The sequence below is a fragment of the Antechinus flavipes genome, chromosome 1 (assembly GCF_016432865.1).
Source record: "Antechinus flavipes isolate AdamAnt ecotype Samford, QLD, Australia chromosome 1, AdamAnt_v2, whole genome shotgun sequence".
In the NCBI taxonomy this organism is placed as follows: domain Eukaryota; kingdom Metazoa; phylum Chordata; class Mammalia; order Dasyuromorphia; family Dasyuridae; genus Antechinus; species Antechinus flavipes.
Window position 1 is genome coordinate 138,161,752 of NC_067398.1, and position 20,059 is coordinate 138,181,810.

Here is a 20,059-nt window from a genome sequence, read left to right on the forward strand (position 1 = left end):
TATGGAACAATAAAAAGTCGAGAATCTCAAGGGAATTAATGAAAAAAAAATCAAATGAAGGTGGCCTAGCTGTACCTGATCTAAAATTATATTATAAAGCAGCAGTCACCAAAACCATTTGGTATTGGCTAAGAAATAGATTAGTGGATCAGTGGAAAAGGCTAGGCTCACAAGACAGAATAGTCAATTATAGCAATCTAGTGTTTGACAAACCCAAAGCCCCTAACTTCTGGGAAAAGAATTCATTATTTGATAAAAACTGCTGGGATAATTGGAAATTAGTATGGCAGAAATTAGGCATGGACCCACACTTAACACCATATACCAAGATAAGATCAAAATGGGTCTATGACCTAGGCATAAAGAACGAGATTATAAATAAATTAGAGGAACATAGAATAGTTTATCTCTCAGACTTGTGGAGGAGAAAGAAATTTGTGACCAAAGATGAACTAGAGACCATTACTGATCACAGAATAGAAAATTTCGATTACATCAAATTAAAAAGTCTTTGTACAAATAAAACTAATGCAAACAAGATTAGAAGGGAAGCAACAAACTGGGAAAACATTTTCACAGTTAAAGGTTCTGATAAAGGCCTCATTTCCAAAATATATAGAGAACTGACTCAAATTTATAAGAAATCAAGCCATTCTCCAATTGATAAATGGTCAAAGGATATGAACAGACAATTTTCAGAGGATGAGATTGAAACTATTACCACTCATATGAAAGAGTGTTCCAAATCATTATTGATCAGAGAAATGCAAATTAAGACAACTCTGAGATACCACTACACACCTGTCAGATTGGCTAAGATGACAGGAAAAAATAATGATGAATGTTGGAGGGGATGCGGGAAAACTGGGACACTAATGCATTGTTGGTGGAGTTGTGAACGAATCCAACCATTCTGAAGAGCAATCTGGAATTATGCCCAAAAAATTATCAAATTGTGCATACCCTTTGATCCAGCAGTGTTTCTATTGGGCTTATATCCCAAAGAAATACTAAAGAAGGGAAAGGGACCTGTATGTGCCAAAATGTTTGTAGCAGCCCTGTTTGTAGTGGCTAGAAACTGGAAAATGAATGGATGCCCATCAATTGGAGAATGGCTGGGTAAATTGTGGTATATGAATGTTATGGAATATTATTGTTCTGTAAGAAATGACCAGCAGGATGAATACAGAGAGGACTGGCGAGACTTACATGAACTGATGCTAAGTGAAATGAGCAGAACCAGGAGATCATTATACACTTCGACAACGATGTTGTATGAGGACATATTTTGATGGAAGTGGATTTCTTTGACAAAGAGACCTGAGTTTCAATTGATAAATGACGGACAAAAGCAGCTACACCCAAAGAAAGAACACTGGGAAACGAATGTAAACTATCTGCATTTTTGTTTTTCTTCCCGGGTTATTTATACCTTCTGAATCCAATTCTCCCTAAGCAACAAGAGAACTGTTCGGTTCTGCAAACATATATTGTATCTAGGATATACTGCAACATATCCAACATATAAAGGACTGCTTGCCATCTAGGGGAGGGGGTGGAGGGAGGGAGGGGAAAAAAAAAATCGGAACAGAAACGAGTGTCAATATAAAGTAATTATTAAATAAAAAAAAAAAGGAAAAAAAAAAGTGTGTTTTCTAGTGACTTTATTCAAGTCACTGATAAAAGTGATGAATAACAGAAGTTCAAGGACATAAGCTCTGCCGAACACATCAGGGACTTTCCTCCATGAATGGGGTTTCTATTTAGCAATTTTGTTTGCTTTTTTGTGCAGACTAGTGAACTGAGACTGGAGAATTTAGATGTGGAAATTCCTTCCATCAATGTAGATCAGCAATTAAATCAATACTATTCCAGTAAGGTAATTTATTTTTTTTTTTTTTTTTTTTTTTTTTTTTTCATTTTTTTTTTTTTTTTTTTTTTTTTTTTTTTTTTTTTTTTATAATAAATTTTATTTTATTTAATAATAACTTCGCATTGACAGAATCCATGCCAGGATAATTTCTACACGACATTATCCCTTGCAATCACTTATGTTTCGTTTTTTTCCCCCTCCCTCCCTCCTCCCCCCCCCCAGGATGGCAAGCAGTCCTATATATGCTAAACATGTTGCAGTATATCCTAGATACAATACATATTTGCAGAACCAAACAGTTCTCTTGTTGCACATGGAGAATTGGATTCAGAAGGTAAAAATAACTCGGGAAGAAAATCAAAAATGCAAATAGTTCACATTCATTTCCCAGTATTCCTTCTTTGGGTGTAGCTGTTTCTGTCCATCATTTCTCCAATGAAACTCAATTAAGTCTCTTTGTCAGAGAAATCCACTTCCATCAGAATACATCTTCATACAATATCGTTGTCGAAGTGTATAATGATCTCCTTGTTCTGCTCATCTCACTTAGCATCAGTCCATGTAGGTCTCTCCAAGCCTCTCTGTATTCATCCTGCTGGTCATTCCTTACAGAGCAATAATATTCCATAACATTCATATACCACAATTTACCCAGCCATTCTCCAATTGATGGGCATCCATTCATTTTCCAGTTTTTAGCCACTACAAACAGGGCTGCTACAAACATTTTGGCACATACAGGTCCCCTTCCCTTTTTTAGTATCTCTTTGGGGTATAAGCCCAATAGAAACACTGTTGGATCAAAGGGTATGCACAGTTTGATAATTTTTTGGGCATAATTCCAGATCGCTCTCCAGAATGGCTGGATTCGTTCACAACTCCACCAACAATGCATCAATGTCCCCGTTTTCCCGCATCCCCTCCAACATTCATCATTGTTTTTTCCTGTCATCTTAGCCAATCTGACAGGAGTGTAGTGATATCTCAGAGTTGTCTTAATTTGCATTTCTCTGATCAATAGTGATTTGGAACACTCTTTCATGTGAGTGGTAATAGTTTCAATTTCTTCATCTGAAAATTGTCTGTTCATATCCTTTGACCATTTATCAATTGGAGAATGGCTTGATTTTTTATAAATTTGAGTCAGTTCTCTATATATTTTGGAAATGAGGCCTTTACCAGTAAGGTAATTTAACCAGCTGTGCGTCTATCTAATAACTATTATCTACATTTCTGCATCTTGTCCACAAGGTTCTCATCAGAAACTCAAATACTTTGATAAAATCCAGATACATCATCTATAATGAACTTGTCTCACAGTGAACTTATGCTGAGTAAGCATATTTGGCACAAATCTTAATTTTACAAGATAATGATAGAATTGGAAAAAAAACTCACCTGTGAACAAAGTGTGATGGTTGTATGCTAATGTCATAGTTTTCCAAATGAGAAGACCAAGAGTCATAAACCTGAGAGAAGAAGCTTTATACCACACTCATCACAAACGCAAGAGACGTGGGAAAATAGGTTTATGAATCAACTGTTAGTGCAATAGGGAACTGATCTAACCATCCTGAAATACAATTAGTCTAAAAAAGTTTTTTAAAAGATATCAAAAATAAAGTTTTTTGGAGAGGATGATAAGGAAGCAATCAATTAACATATATTTGTTTAGTATCTGTTATGTACCAAGCACTGTACTAAGCCCTAGAAACAGGTCAGAAACATTTAAATGACTTGCTCAATGACACTACTTGTGGCCACTGGCAAAATCCAGAGTTTTTTCTACCATCACACACTTGTCCATATCTTAGAAAGAGTTTACTTTGACAGATCAGAAGATTCACAGATTTTAGAGCAAACATATCAGTCCAACTCCTCTCCTTCTGACAAAAAAGGTCCAGAGAAGAGGAATTGATTTCTATTAAGTAGAAAGGCTACACATCAAAACCTTTGGAAGCAAAATTGTGTCTTCCTATTTGAAAGAGCTTAAAAGTAGGCACTTTTCTCAGTGTTCCAATGTTGGACCACAAATACAACAATATAAGAGAATATTAGCAATAAAATATTTGGACCCTCAATTTAAAGTAGGTTCCTTTCTATACTAATCTATTAATACTCAAGCCATCTACTGTGGTAATAACAAAAGCAGATACTGCATTATCCAGTTTATAAATTGTATACATATGTGTGTGTGTGTATGTGTATATATAAAATTTGGCATATTGTTAAGTTTACAGAATGAAATTTTGTTCATCATCTTAAAACACAGTTGCCAGTGATGAACCCCACTTCAAAGAGCTCAATTTGTGCTTCTGACTCTGGACTGGGCCACCAGTCTTCTCTTCCTGGAACTGGTGAACTTTTCAATATTATAGCAATGTTAACTGCTTTTGTCAACTTACAACCAAAACCACAGATCACAAACCCTCATCCATTCCCAGATTATTTTTATTTTTTATCAGACTGAGTCCAAAGAAAAGATACACCTTACTTAGACCCAGTCCACAGTACTTCTCAATCCAAAATCCTTGGTGTCCTGGACTCCATGGCTATTCCTCAATTCTGGGTTAAAATCCCACCACCACCATTCCCCTCCCTTTAATTCTGTTCAACCCTATGTGGAGCTTCTCAATCCTATGAGGAGAAAACATAGTTGTTTTCTTTGCATGCTATCTCCTCCAATAGACTGTGAACTACTTCAAGAGCAGAGATCTCTTGCCTTTCTTTGTATCCCCAATGTTTAACAAAAGGTCTGACACTCAGTAGGTGCTTAATAACTCTTAACTGTCATACTGACATAAACTAGCTGCATGACCCTGTGTGAGTCATTGAATATCTCAATGCCTCAGAGAACAAAGACAATAAGTTTCAGAACAGTTGCCAAAATAGAGTTTCCTCAGTAGGAGTTCCCTACATCAAAAAATTACAGGTTCAATTTAGATCAATTATAAAAACAAAAAGCAAAACTCAGGGCTAGGACCACCAGTTGGATTCACTGTGGCATTTTTTATATACAACATATAAGTTCCAAATTTTTCTTCTTCCCTTCCCCCACTCCCCTCCCCTAGACAACAAATAATCCAACAGATATTGAGTGTATGTAATTCTTCTAAACATATTTCCACATTTATTTTTAAAAATCAGATCAAAGGAGAGAAAAATGAAAAAGGAAAACAAGCAAACAACAAAAAAAACGGGAAATACTATGTTGTGATCCACATTCAGTCCCCACAGTCCTCTCTCTTTGGATACATATGACTCTCTCCATCACAAGCCTATAGGATTTGTTCCAAATCATCTCATTGTTGAAAAGAGCCATGTCCATTATAGCTAATCATCACATAATCTTGTTGCTGTGTACAACGTTTTCTTGGTTCTACTCACTTCACTTAGCATCAGTTCATGTAATATCTCCAGGCCTCTCAAACGCAGGTCATTCTGATTCCACAACCAACTTTTTATCCACCACAGCATGAGATTAAACCATATGTACAGTTCATCTCTAGCCCTGTCTTTTATGCATAGCACATGCATGAGTTGTTTTTTTTTTTTTTCCCTCTTTCCGTCTTCCCTTTCCCACTGCTCTTATTTCTTTTTGACATGGGGAAATATTTTGTTTTAGAAACTTAGGATTTGACCTGCATATATAGCACTGAAATATTCTTATTTTTGAGTTTCTGATAAAACCAGTTGTATTATTTCCATATTCTTATTTTCAACTTACATATGGGGAGATCTGGGAAAGGGAGACATAGAGGAAAGAATTCAGAAATATAACTAGTTATAGAAATAATTATAAACAAATAGGGGTAGAACACCACAATCTGCCATAATCGGGTACTCTCCTGACTTGCTGAGAGTCACAGGATGTACAAACTGCAAATGGGCCCAATACAGGATGACTAAGTGATTAGCTGTAGTGAAGATGCCACAAAACAAGAGATCCTCCTGATAGAAGACAGAAATAACTAAATTATAGCTAAATAGAAAGCATGAAAAATTTAAATAGTGCTTAATCTTCCCCCACCCACCTCCATCCCACCAATATGTGTGTATATGTATGTAAGTATTATAATCTTTTTCCTTGAGAAACTTTTGAGAACTGCCATGTGAGGCATAAAGGAAAGGAATAGATACCAAAACTAGAAGTCCAGTAACAATAGTCTGACAGAAGATATAGAATAAAAGAGATTAGAATACAACAGATCTCTGAAATTAGGAGGCAAGAAAGCTCAAAAGTTCTCAGAGGCTCTAACCTTAGGCTGTGGGATTAAAGATCAGAGAAATTTTAAAACTAGTGAAATGCTGAAAATATTGAAGTAGAATGAAAAAGTCTCCTGAACTTGCTTCAAAAAGATGTTCTCTGGTGGTACTGGAAACTGTCTCAGATAAGGCCGCTGAGCTAGATTTTCACAGCTATTTATTTATTCTTTAAGACTACTGAGAGAAAAATATCTACTGTCTTTCTCAAAGAAACTTCATAGTGGATCCTATCTCACACCTACAATGTAAGGTTGGTTGCTATCCTTTGTTATTGAAGAAGACATTCAACTATTCATTTAGAAAATGACTTCACTATGTTAGAGTCAAGTTACAATATGTCCAACTATGGATGATCAGACCAGTACACTCAGAATGCTTTGCCACAAGTCAGACATAAATAATCCATATGAACATTTGGGATAGATTCTCTAAACTTGTATATATATTTTGGAGCCACTTCAATTTTACTTTGCTCATAGAGCACGGCACCTTCTCTGATGAGGTCACCTGATTTGGGGAAGTCCTATGCCAGTATCTACCATATCTCACAATAATTCCAAAGTTCTTCAGAGAGACCCTGAGAATGTCCTTGTATTGCTTTTTCTGATAACCATGTGAGTGCTTCCCTGTGTGAGTTCTCCATAAAACAGTCTTATTGTTAAAAGTTTGACATTCAAACAATGTGGCCAATCCATCAGAATTGTGCTCTCTATAGTGGAAACAATATGAGGTAATGTTCTGTCAGAACAAGAATATCATGCTTTTACTGAAGATGAGCACATTACTCACCCTTACCTTCTATATACTAACTATATAATAGAAAATCAGCCTAAGAGATTGGAGGCTCTGCAATGTTTATATGACATTGTTCACAGACACAAAACATCAACATGAGTAGGAAGGAAAAAAAAAAGGCAAAATTCATATTTTCGTGGAATAAGGAATTCAAAACAATAATCTTTAAATTAACACTATCATCCAAGTATCTGGTAGCAAGTTAAGTTTTAAAAATTCCACTATGTAGCAGTTATACTTGGGACTTAGGAGTGGAAATCCCCATCTAATAGTACAGTGTTATACCCAATGATCACTTCTTCCTTCAAAATGCTTAGCTCTCCAGTAAAATTCTAGAACAAAGTCTCCTACTGCATTCAGGGCAATCTCCAAATTGTTGGGATTTATATCTAGCCACTGGATTCCAAAGGCTCTAGAAGAGAAAGTGAGACTGGAGACCTCACATAACCCTCCCTCAACCAATTCACTTTCACGTAATGGTATCACCTCCCAGAAGTCAAGGTCCTCTTGAAAAACAAAAACACAATAACAAAGGCCAGTAGTATTAATTTCACTTGAATCTAAAAGATTTTTAAGTGCCTACCATATGCAAAACAAACTCTCAAAGGATATGCAAAGTCATGACTCTTAGCTTCTGGATTAAAAGAACACAGATTCACATTAGAACAAATACCACGTGATCTTTTTTTAGTCATTTAAAGAAGCCAGAAGAAAAGTTATAACATTAATAGAAACAATTCAGAAATTATCCTGTAGAGAACATTATACAAGAACAGCAAGACCATGTGATGATCAACTATGATAGACTTCTCTCTTCTCTGCAATATAGTGATCCAAGACAATGCCTATAGGCTTGATATAGAAAATGCAATCAGTATCCAGAGAAAGAACTATGAAGTCTGAATTTGGATCAAAGCATACTATTTTCAACCTTTTTTGTTTGTTTGCTTTTCTTTCAAGGTTTTCCCCCTTTTGTTCTTATTTTTCTTTCTCAACATAATTAATGTGAGAATATATTTTAAATGATTGTACACATTTAACCTATATTGGATTACTGTCTTGGGGAGGAAGGAGGTAAGGAGAAAAAAAATTGGAACTCGAAATCTTACAAAAATGAATGCTGAAAACTATCTTTACATGTAATCGAAAGAATAGAATACTGTTGAGAAGGAAAAAAGAAATCATTCTATTAAAGACTGGCGATTTTCTTTTTCTTTCTTTCTTTCTTTTTAAAAATTTATTGCTCTTTTAAAATCCCCAAACAACTTCCTTCTTCTACATCCCATGATTTTGGGATTCCAGTATCCTTCTCTAGGCAGATTTGTTCTCTGGAAATAAACAATAAATTTAATATTAACTATAGCAAAGTGCTATAAAATGCATTCTGAAATAGACACAAATACTTTTAGGATTAGAGTTCACTGTTCTCTTTCATTAGTTTAGATAATGAAGATTTAATTCTACTCATGCACATTCTAACTGGAGCAGTTATGGTTCCAATTACAGTAGTAAAGGGAAGACTATGAAAGTAAATCCAGGATCATTTATTTGCCATTTCTTCAGAAATGCTTCAAAGTACTTTAAATGGTACATGTAAAAATGTGGGAAATAATGGCATTCAAAATAGATCAAGAAGCACATCTTCTAAGGGAAAAATGAGATTTATTTTTCTAAAACATGCTTAACCATCCTGTGCTTTTGGTGAAAGCCATCTTCAACACAATCTTTTATTTTTGAGAACTGTTTTAACATCTCTCATATCTGAAATCTCGGAAGAGCAAATCCTTAAATTTTAATTACATACTCCATGAAGTCATGACTACATTTTAATTATCTTTCTCATCTTTCTCTAATGCTTTGGATGGTCAAAATATTCCATTTTAAATATCTTAGCCAGTGAGGAATCAGGAATGTATCTGGTGACAAGGAATGTTGTACAACCTATCAACTTTAGTCTAAACTGGAGAGCTAATTCTTCTTCCAATAAAACTCATTAGCACTCCTTTTTATATCCCATAAGAATGCTATCTATCCATATACACTCAAAAGTTTCAAACAAAAGGTTTGCCTTTTCCAGATACAGAGTTCACAACAAACTGCTTTATTCCAGATGCTTTTGCAATTTATTAAAAAGTCCTCACATATATAACACTTGAAGGTTTATGCCATCCTCTCAACACCTTCCCATATCCCCAATCTAGCTAATTTTAGCTCTGACAGATCAACAAAGAGGAAGAGCAGGCAATCCCCGGAGAACATAACACTTCCATCAGGAAAACACAACGCCCAGCCAAAGAATTTACACAGCTCCTTGTGAGCTGTCAAAGAAGAGATGGAAAGCTACCCCATGGCCCGATCTGCAGAACGGAGACAGCAGGTCTGGGGCAGACAGGAATCAACCACCACCTCTCTGTCCCTCACCCACACTTGGAGCTTGGAAAATACACCCAGGCCAGATAACTTAGTTAAGAAAATTCTAGATTTTCAGAATGTCTAAGAGAGTTAATTCTTCCCCAAAATGAGATGATTTGGGCCCTTCTGTTTTGTTACTTGGGAGTTCCCAGAGCAGTAATTCTCCAATGTTTTTGCAAACTGAATCTAAGTAGCCAGTGACCAGTTTTCTCCAGTTTAAAAAAAAAAAAAAAAAGGAGGGGAGGGGGAGCCTTTTGACAGATTGATCATTCTGCCTTGTTTGAAAGGAGTAGAAAGAGTGGATCAGAGGAAATGAGGAGGAGAGGTCAAATGAGGTGATTAAGTGCCAAAGTGGTCGTTGCTATATCCTCACGTTGGGGTGGGAGAGGAAGATAGAAGGGAAGTTCTGGGAAGAGAAGGCAGACTGCAGAGGTTAGAGCCAGAGCCAGAGGTCCAGGGCAGTAGCTATTACAAGCAGAGAAGGTCTCATACATACAGAAACTGCATAGAGAAGCTGTAAGTTACACAGTTATTCAGACACCATTGTAAAAAGCATGCAATACATTTTCACACTCCCCAATTCTCACTTAACAAACACCTCCCGATACACACATCCCGATGCACTAGGGAGCCCACAATCTCACGAACCAGAATCCTAAAATGCACACAACACACTCCACACTTCCCAACACAAACTTTCACACTTGCCCATAATAAACACCCTCCCATCTTTATGTACAAGGGCGTGCACTCGCATCCCAAAATGCATTTACACTTCTCCACACAAATCTTCCAACCAATGCGCCAGAGCGAGGGTATTCTCTCACACACACACCCCAAAAGGCAAACAAAATCCATTTATCCACTCCCCATCAGAAGAGAGCATACATACCACCACCCAATGCACACACCCATTCCGATGCACGAATGTGTTCGGGCACATACAAGCACACACGAGCACCCGCATCCTAAAATGCATCCATTCACACACTCCCCAACGCAAAACTTCATACCTCATACCCCTCCTAATAGATACACACACACAGGTCCATACGGAAACACGGGGACACATACGCACGTTCCCGTCCGGCCGCAGGACAAGCTTAGCCGAGCTCGAGCAGCACAGACAGGGGCAGCGCCTGGCGGAGGAGGCGGGCTGGCGCCGGCACATACATACCCAGGAACAAGCAGACCATGTCCAGGGCCACGAACGGCAAGCGGGTCTTGTCGAACATGGTCTCGGGCCCCGGGGCGGCCGCACAGCGGGGCGGCCAGGAGGGACGAGAAGTGGCTCGTTCGGCAGCACCGGACAAACACCAGCCTTCGCGGGCCGGGGCCGGGGACTGCGGGCAATCCCCGAGTGACGGCTCCTCCCGAGGACAGGGCCAGCGCTCCGCACGAAAGCAATGGCGCCTTGAGAGCCCGGAGTCCCGCCGCCAGCCCGGGCCGCGCTCCACCCGCAAGAGGTCAAGCTCCCAGCCTCCGCACAACCCGCCCTCCTGAGCGATCTGCCGCAGGCCCCGCGCCTGGGCTCCCACTTTAAGGATGGGAAGCCGCGGGGAGGAGAAAGGCGGCTCCAGCCCCTCCCCACTTTCTTCGCTCCCTCCCTCCCTGGAGCTAGCCCCGACCGGCGCCTGTGCACTTAAACTAGGACTCCAGCACCCCGCGAGAGGCGGGGCGGGAACCTGAGGAAGGGGGCGGGGATAAGAAAAAAAGACCAATCAGAGAGGGCTCCTTCTCCCATCGCCTTCACTTGCTCCAGTTCCATTTGATTAAGTACGTACCCGTCAGACGTAAGGAAAAAGGGCCAAGCTTGGAGTCGGGAGAACTGAAGTTCCCGGCCGGTTCACCTCGCCTTGTCTCTCCGACACAGGGGCCGGATTCGTACAGCTGAAGAGTCGATCCATGTGTTCCTGAGAGGGCGAGGAAAGCGGGAGCTAAGCTTCGTGTGGGCCGCAGGCTAAGGAGGAGGGGAGAATACTACCTCCGTTTCCATGGAAACACTACCGCCACCACTCCCTGCACCAGAAGGGAGAGGGTCGAGTAGGCGGGGCTAAAACCGCCTTGGACGCCCTGAGAGCCCGCGGGCCAGGGCACGGCGGCGTCAGTCTCTTCCTCTGTAAAATGGGGCTAATGATACTTCTCTATCTACTCCTTGAGTCTAGTAACTGAATTATAGTGAATAGCAAATGAGATAATCCATGTTAAACACATTCTGCAAAAACAATGAAGATCTAATACACAATTCTTAGCTTTTTTTAAAGTTTGTAAAGAATGAAAGAACACTAGAAATATGAGAAAATTACCTTTACTTTGCGCTACTACCCTCTCCCCCCCGCCTTTCCCCTATTAATAAACCTGTGGACCTTGGCCTATTGGTAAACATATGCTTGCGTATGGGAAAAACAAGGAAAGCAATTACTAGGTTGAGACTTTGTTCCTTTGGGAAGAATTGAAGATAAAAAGAGATCCATAAATGAGTGAACACATCTATCGCAACTGGCATACAAATACCTAAGGTTCATTCTCTCTGGTTTCATACAGAAAGCAATCAGTAAAATGCTTGCTGAGAACAAGTGATGAACCTAAAAGGGCGTAGCCTGTAAACAATTGTGTTTATAGGTAAATTGCGGGGTTGTTTTTCTTGGAGGGCAGCAAGAATTGTGCAATTCTTGGTGATGTCTGAATTAAGGTTAAATCGGTGGTTCTAACAGCATGAACCTGTTCATCGCAAGAGAGCAGATTTCCGTCCATGCACATAACAGAAAAGAACAATTTTGTGACAATTTAGTTCCTTTCAACTGGAGCAAATCCCCTTGACAGAATATTACACAAGTGATAATCCCCTTTTTGCTTGAAAAGTCTCCACATAGGGAAAACCCACTACCTCCAGACCTATTCCACTTTGCAATATTTCTAATTGTTAGGAAGGTTTTCCTTCTATCAAGTCTCAATCTGCTCCTTCTAAAATTCCCCCCTTGAGGCCAAGCAGAACAAAGTTTATTCCATATCTTTATATGAAAGCTCTTCAAATACTTGAAGGTCACAGTATGGCGAGATTTAGATCTTACAAAGTTTTCTAATCCAATCACCTTATTTTACAGATTTTAAGTAAGTCTTTACAGAGTTTAAGTAAGTGGTCCAGTCATCCAAGTAGAAAGCAGCAGAAACAGCATTTGAATTCAGGTCCTCTGTTTAATTACACAATCTTTACACCTGTTTTTAATTCATCCAATCAATGCTTCTATCCATTCTTATCTTCTTCAAATCTATAACTCACTACCAGAACTGGTATGTAATCAAACGATGGCTTCTACAGTTTGGTTTGAAACAACTTCCAGATTGATATAATTTGATTTGAAATTATAATATGGATTCTACGAGGAAAAGATATTTCACTTTACCAAAAGCCCAAACTAAACAAAAAGCAAAATGTGGCTTTTCCTGATGTAGGTATATATTTTGCTTATTTCAATTTTTATGTGTGTTACCCCCATCTAGAGGACAGTAAAAAAGGAGGAAAGAAAGCTAGGGCATTGAAATGGAAAGGGATTTGTTTTCAAAATACCTGCAGAGCAATAATAGACATCAAATCACTCTGGAAAGTGATTTAAAGAGATTTTTAAAACCTTAATCGAGTATGAAGCAAGGTGCTGAGCTAGCCTTCAAGGCATAGACTATTTTCCTACCTTTATATGCATTCTTAAAGGACCTAGATACAAGTCCTTAAGATTCCTAAAGGAATTTGGCTAGAGGAAATGATTCTTTTGAAACTAAACGCCCCAAAGCCAGTGTCTTTTTTTGTTTTTTTTTTTTTTCTTGGTCGAGGACTCTATTTGGGAGGCTGGTGAAAACTAAGAATTCCCTAGAAATAAGTTTTAAAATGCATAATATTTAATCTTATGTAATATTTAATATTACAAGAGAAACCAATTTTATTTAGTTATTTTAAAAGTTATTCAACAATCTTTAATTGCCACATCTGATGGCATTTTCTCAATCCTCATCCTTTTTGACCATTCTACACTTGCCACTGTCCCAGCCTTTGACCCCCTTGCTCTTTCAGGTTTAAAGTTGTACTCTCTCCTGGTTTTATCTATCTAACTTCTAGGCTTGATCTTCATCCGGGTCATGCTCACTAACAATAGGTGTCCTGTTGCGCTCACTCCTGGAGTCTTCTCCCCCAGTAGACAATTTCACTTGGTAATCTCATTGACTCCCATGGAATTTAATTATCATCTCCATGCTAATGATTCTGAAATTTCCTTATCCATCTCTAACTTTTCTGGTGATCACCAGTCTTTAATTGCCTATTGAACATCTAGAAATGGATGTCCTTTTGACCTATTAAACTCAACATGTCCAAAACTAGACTTATTATCTTCTCCACAGCAGAACCTCCCCTCTTCCCAACTTCACTATTACTATTGAAAGTGTCACCCTCCTCCCAGTCACCTAGCCTCAAAACCCATAGTTCATCCTCAGCTCCTCACTTTCTCTGGCTTCTCAGAATCCACTCTGTTCCCCAAAATTGCTGACTTTACCTTCCTGACAGTTCTATCACATTCCTTCTTTTTTCAAACACTAACACCACCCTTTTGCAAATACCCATCACCTCAAGCCTGGACTATTGAAAGGGAGTGCCTGCTGCTGGACTGCTAGTCTCATGTCTACTGCCACTCTAATCCACCCTCCACTCGGTTCTCAAGATAATATTAGCAAAAAAGATTTGACTGGCCATGAACTAATCATCACCTCTGTACTCAATAAACTCTAGTAGTTCCCGGAAGGTTTGACCTTCAAGATCAAATATAAAAGCCTGTATTTGATGTTCAAAGCCTTTCATTACTTTTCCCTTCATCTTTCTCATTTTACTGTCTTTAATCCAGTGACACTAATTTTCCTTCGTTCCTTAAACACACTTCCTCTCTCAACTCTGAGCATTTTCATTTCTATCTCCAATATCTGGAATGCCCTCTTGCCCTTCCGGCTTTCCCTTTCCCCTGCTTCCCTTAACTCCCAGTTAAAAATCCAATCATGCATTGGATAAACCTTTCCCAATCCCTTTAAATTCTAGTGCGTTTCCTCTGTTGATTATTTCTAATTTACCATGCATATAATTTCTTTGTACATAATTGTTTGCAAATTGTCTTTTGCTTTTTTGGTTTGTTCATTTTTTGTTTGTGGGTTTCCCCCCCAGCATTTACTGTTTATTGAATGACCAACATACATTTTTTTTAAAAATAACTTCACAGATAGGTTAAGATCTCATGCCCCAAAATAATAGAGGCGAGCCCTTTTTAGCCCCACTCTTTTATAAAAATGTGTTGTTGGGTTTTTTGTTTTTTTTTTGAGATTCTTGACCTTTTTTGGTAACCTCCATATGAATATTGTCATTATTTTTCACAGTTTGTAATCTTTTGGTAGTTTGATTAATCTCCCATTAAATAAGTAAATTAATGTAGGTAATAATGTGATTTTTATTATATTGAATCACACTATCCATGAACAAATAATATTTTTCTGATTATTTACAGTCAACAAGCATTTATTAAGCATTTACTTTGCTAGGCACTGTGCCAAACACAAGAAATATAAATACAAGTAAAAAGGAAGGCAGTACCTGTCCTCAAACTTAAGGAGCTTATATTCTAACCAAGAAGACAACATCAAAGAAATCTGGGTGGGAGGGTAGAGGGGAGGGGAAGGAAAAGGGGAAGGAAAGGAGAAGGTACTAAATAATTGGGGTTGATGGTAAAGTTCAAAAAGCAAGAAGGCACGTGAGAGATGAAGAAATGGCTGACTAGAGTACCTTACTTAAACACAGGTTCTGGGACCTATCCTCAAATTAGAAGAAGGAGCCCCAGGAGCAGGAAGTATTTCCAAGATTTAAGTTCCAAAGTTGAATTGCAGGAGGTTTCTGGAGCACGATGGAGAAGTCTACAGGAATGCACTCTGATGAGAAATCAACCAACCAATCAACATTAAACATCTAATGTATACAAGTCACTGTGCCAAATGATAGGAATATTAATTTTTTTAAAAATGCAAAAGACACCTGCCCTCAAGGAGCTTACAATCTAATGGAAAAGACAATAGACATAAACATATAAAAACAAAATTATATACAGGATAAATATAAATAATTAGCAGAGGAAAGGCTCTAGAATCTAAAGGGGATGGGGAAGACTTCCAGTAAAAGAAACAAGGGTCTGTTTTTCTGTTAACAATGGCTTGCTTTTGCATAATTCTTGTGAATATGTAGGTAGATGGATTCCCAAGTATTTTGTCCATTCTGCAGTTATTTTTAATGGAATTTATTTTCCTATTCAGTTTTATTGATATTATAAAGAAATGTTGGTGATTTTTGTGAATTTGTTTTGTATTCTGCAATTTACTGGTTATTATTTTAATTTTTACTTACGTCATATCTGTTAAAAATTAATTTTATCTCTTCTTAATCTGCTTTTTTCCTCATCTCCTCACTGCTATAACTAGCATTTCTACTACTATGTTAATTAGAAGTTATGGCAATGGATAATCTTATTTTATTCTTGGTTTTATTGAAAAAAATTCTAGTTTAACTCCAGTACATATAATGTTATATCCTATTTATCACTTAAGGAAATATGTTTGTTTTTGTGTTTTTTAATTGTAAAACAGAAATAGATATTATATTTTATTTTTAACAAAAGTTTTTTTGTGCAGCTATTGCTAGAATCATGGTTTTATTGATTTTGTTCATATTATGGTTAAGTTCATAATTTTTCTAATATTAAACCAACTCTGCCTTCCTACCATACATAATCTTTGTGTTATGTTTCAGTCTTTTTGTTAATATTTTATTTAAAATATTCAGTGTTCATTACATATATAGGTCTGTAGTTCTTTTTCTGTTTCATTTCTCTCTGGTTTATGTCTCCAGACATCTATCATTGAAGGAATTTTGTAGGATCTCCCTTTGAAAAAATTATTTTTTTACAGTTTACGTAATATTGGAAAGTCCATGAATGTTTGACAGAATTCATTTGTGAATCTATCTGATCTGAAGATGTTTGTTTTGTTTTTGTTTTTGTTCTTCCCTTCGGGCTTGCTCAATTTTTTTCTTTGAGATCAAGTAGCACAAATTATCTATTGTTTTCTCATTTGGGGTATTTTATATTTTTCTAGATATTTAGTTTAGTTAAGTTGTTAGTTTTATTGACATACAGGTGGGCAAAATAGTTTCTAGTAATATTTTTGTTACTTCACTTGTAAATTTTTCTTTTTAATTTTTGATACTTTATTTTTTCTTTCTTCTTTATAATCTAATTAGCTAATGAATTATTTTGCTGTTTTTTTTTTAAAGCTCTTAGATTTATTTATTAATTCAATGGAGTTTTTCATTTCAATTTTATTAATTTTTTCTTTGATTTTTTTCAGAGTTCTTTTCTGATACTCAATTGGGGTTTTTCAACAAGTTGGTTTTCTAGTTATTTGCTTGTTTTTAAATTTGTATTCCTAATTCAGTGATTTGTATTTTTTCTTTTTTTGGTTATGAAAGTGTTGAGAGATATACTTCCCCCTCAGGACAGCTTTAATTGCATTCCAAAATGTGAAGGTAAGTTATTCCGTTATTATTATTATCTTTAGTGAAACTATATCTCAATTTTAAAATTTATTTTTTGACTCACTAGTTCTTTAAGTAATTTATGCACATATTTAATATATATTGGATTACTTGCTATCTGGAAGGGAGGGAGAAAAATTTGAAATACATATTTTTGCAAGAGTGAATGATAAAAACTATCTTTGCATTTATTTTGAAAATAAAAAAATATTTTATTAAAAGATTAAGTAATTTAATCTCTAGTTGATTTTTAATTCTTTCTTAATGGCTTTATTCAGTATAATTTCTATTGCTGTGTGATTAGTAAAGGATGTGTGTAATATTTTCAGCATTTGTCTGTAAGGTTTTAAAATCATAAGATAATAATCAGTTTTTGTAAAGGTGCTATGCAAAGCTATGAATATGTATATTCCCTTCTATTTTAATTTAATAATTACCAAGGCTCTAACATATCTGTTTTTTCTATGATTCTCCCCAGATCTTTAACTTTTTTTCTTTCTTTCTTTTTTTGTTAGAGTTATTTAGGTCTAAAATAAGTAAGCTGAGGTTCCACTATTCTAGTTTTAACCAATCTATAATTTATGAAAATGTACTGAAGGAAAGGAGATTTTAAGCCAAAAAGAATTAATCATTAAAGAAAGATTCTTCTTCCATTTCCTAGACAAGGAATTAAGGAAGATATCTTTTTCCTAGAAATGACAAACTAGTTGAAAGTGGCGGCTCTGAAGGAATCAAAAGAAAGAAAATTCTGTCAATTCCAAAAACAAGAATAATTTTTCTAGCTGAAAAAATTGTTTGTTTTTGTTTTGCTTTGTTTTTAACACCTAGCCTAAAGAGAAAACAGTAGTACTAAGTACTAGCCTAGCCAATGCCTGAAGTGGAAAAAGACTGAAGCTGCCACTGAAGAGAAAGCCCAAGAAATGGATCTATCCATCCAGGGAAAATTCTGAGACTAGCTCAGTGGCCTATTAGCCCCAGGGCAGGTTCCAGACAATCTCCCAGCCCAGTCCAAAAGCAGCAGAGCCTGTTAAGAGGCCATCACAGTCACCTAGTGACATGCCCAGCATAGCTCATCATCACATTGCCCTGACCCATAGTGAACTTGTAATGGGCTGAAACTGAATTGATGCACTGAGGTCAGAGCACTTAAGGCTAATTACCAGTTGGACAATACTCTGTTAGCATATGCTTGGAGAAAGAATGGCCCTGCCCACTACTCTGTGCAAGCTTGATCTGTTGTATAGGAGGTGGGGTGGTGGATTTAGGGAGTGGAGTAAGAAAGCCAGAGTGACTCCTGGTGGATTCATGTAGCCATTCCTCTCACTTCTTATCACCATTCCTTTCATGTCCAAAAAGAATAAAGATCAAGGACTTTTACTGATCCTGACTCAAGTTGATTCTAAAGTATCCAGGGTGCTAACGTGGTCATCACATGAACTCTAAGAGGATAAAGCACAGCTGAGCCAAGGTTTAGGGTTGGGGAGGATTAGTTACATAAGATAAAAAATTTACTGTCAAACAAAATTTCTGTCACCTTATTGAATTCTATAATGTATATGACATCCAAATTGCATCAGAATTTGTTGAGGAGAATGCAAACATTCTTAAAACAGACCAGTTTTCCACCTTAAGCCTTCTCCTAGGTTGGTCTTGCAAAAAAGTCCACAATGTTGAATATAAGCCAAAAAGAATATTAAAAAGTGGCTTTTGGATGTCACCCATCACCCATACTGCATCCTACAAGTGTGCCTTACTACCATTGTATTAAATTTGTGCCTGCTCTTTCTCCTCCTCCTGGACACTGAATGTATTTGTAGAAGTATACCTCTAATGTTGGGGAACATTTCTTTGTAACGATCATTCTTACTGTATAATTTGAATAAATGTCTTTGCAAAAAAAATTGAGGCTGGGGGCTAATGTACTAGCCATCTCCAAGATGGTACCCCTAGAACCTGAAAATAAAAGCAGCTATCTCTCCATAGACTCAGTCTTCCACTTTCAATGTGCATTGGGTGAGTGAATCCTGAGAATAAGGTTGAGGAGGAATAGTTACATAAGATAAACAATTCACTGTCAAACAAAATTTCTGTCACTTTATTGAATTCTATAATGTATATGACATCCAAATTTCATCAGAATTTGTTATAATTGTTGAGGAAAATGCAAACATTCTTAAAACAGACCAGTTTTTCCATCTTAAGCCTTTTCCTAGGTTGGTCTTGCCAAAAAAGTCCACAATGTTGAATATAAGTCAAAAAGAATATTAAAAAGTGGCTTTCACCTAAGTCTTATCTTTTCCTGGTTAAGAAGTTCATTTCTTTCATTTTTCTTATGGCATTGTCTTTAATGGTGTTTCACCATCTTAATTAGTCCCAGTGGTTACCATGTAGGTTACCAGTGTCCTTCCTGAAATTTTAAAATTGAACACAATATTCCAAATGCAGTCTGATCAGGACAGAAAATAAGAGAACTGGTGCCATCCTATTCTTGGATATTTTGCAATTCAATGCAACATCCAAGCACATTGGCTTTATTGAAAGATCGCTGTATCATACTGTTTGGTTGCTTTAAAAACCACAGATTCATCCTGAGTTTGCATTTTGCTAAGAACACCAGATCTTTTCCAAATAAACTGCTATCTAGTCAAATTTCCCTTATCTTGTGCTTGTAAAGTTGATCTTAGCCCAATTCTATTTTATCCAGTTAGATTTGATCTGTTAAGTTCTATTTACTTTCTTGGTTCTACCATCCAGTGTGTTAACTAGCCCTCTCAGCTTTGTATTGTCTGCAAATTATTACAAGATTAATTTTATCTTTTATCCAAGTTGATAAAAATGTCAAACATTTTTATTTGAGGCCAATCATGCTGTGGGGCACTTTATTAGAGAACTCTTTCCAAGTTGATATCAAAACGTTAATGACTATTCTTCATCATTCAACCAGTTATGAATCCATCTGATTTGTATCAAGTAGCCCACATTTCTCTATCTTTTCTCCAAGAATAGCATGAAATGCTTTGTCAAATGCTCAGCTAAAGAAAAACAGTTAAATTACATCTAAATGCATCTAAATCTAATGACCCTATTCAAAAAACAAACAAAAA

The 20,059-nt window shown here is 36.9% G+C and overlaps 1 protein-coding gene across 2 annotated transcripts in view; it reads right to left on the minus strand.

Moving 5' to 3' along the window:
- The window catches only part of PLPP1 (phospholipid phosphatase 1), a 115,291-nt gene extending 104,382 nt beyond the window's left edge, over nt 1-10,909 (minus strand). The window contains exon 1 of one of the 2 annotated variants that reach the window (XM_051990781.1): nt 10,524-10,909. In XM_051990781.1, the coding sequence (XP_051846741.1) occupies nt 10,524-10,581 (58 nt within the window). In that variant the 5' untranslated portion in view covers nt 10,582-10,909. The remainder of the gene's footprint in view (nt 1-10,523) is intronic. The other variant, XM_051990774.1, reaches the window with a different exon arrangement.
- Nucleotides 10,910-20,059: the final 9,150 nt, after the last annotated feature.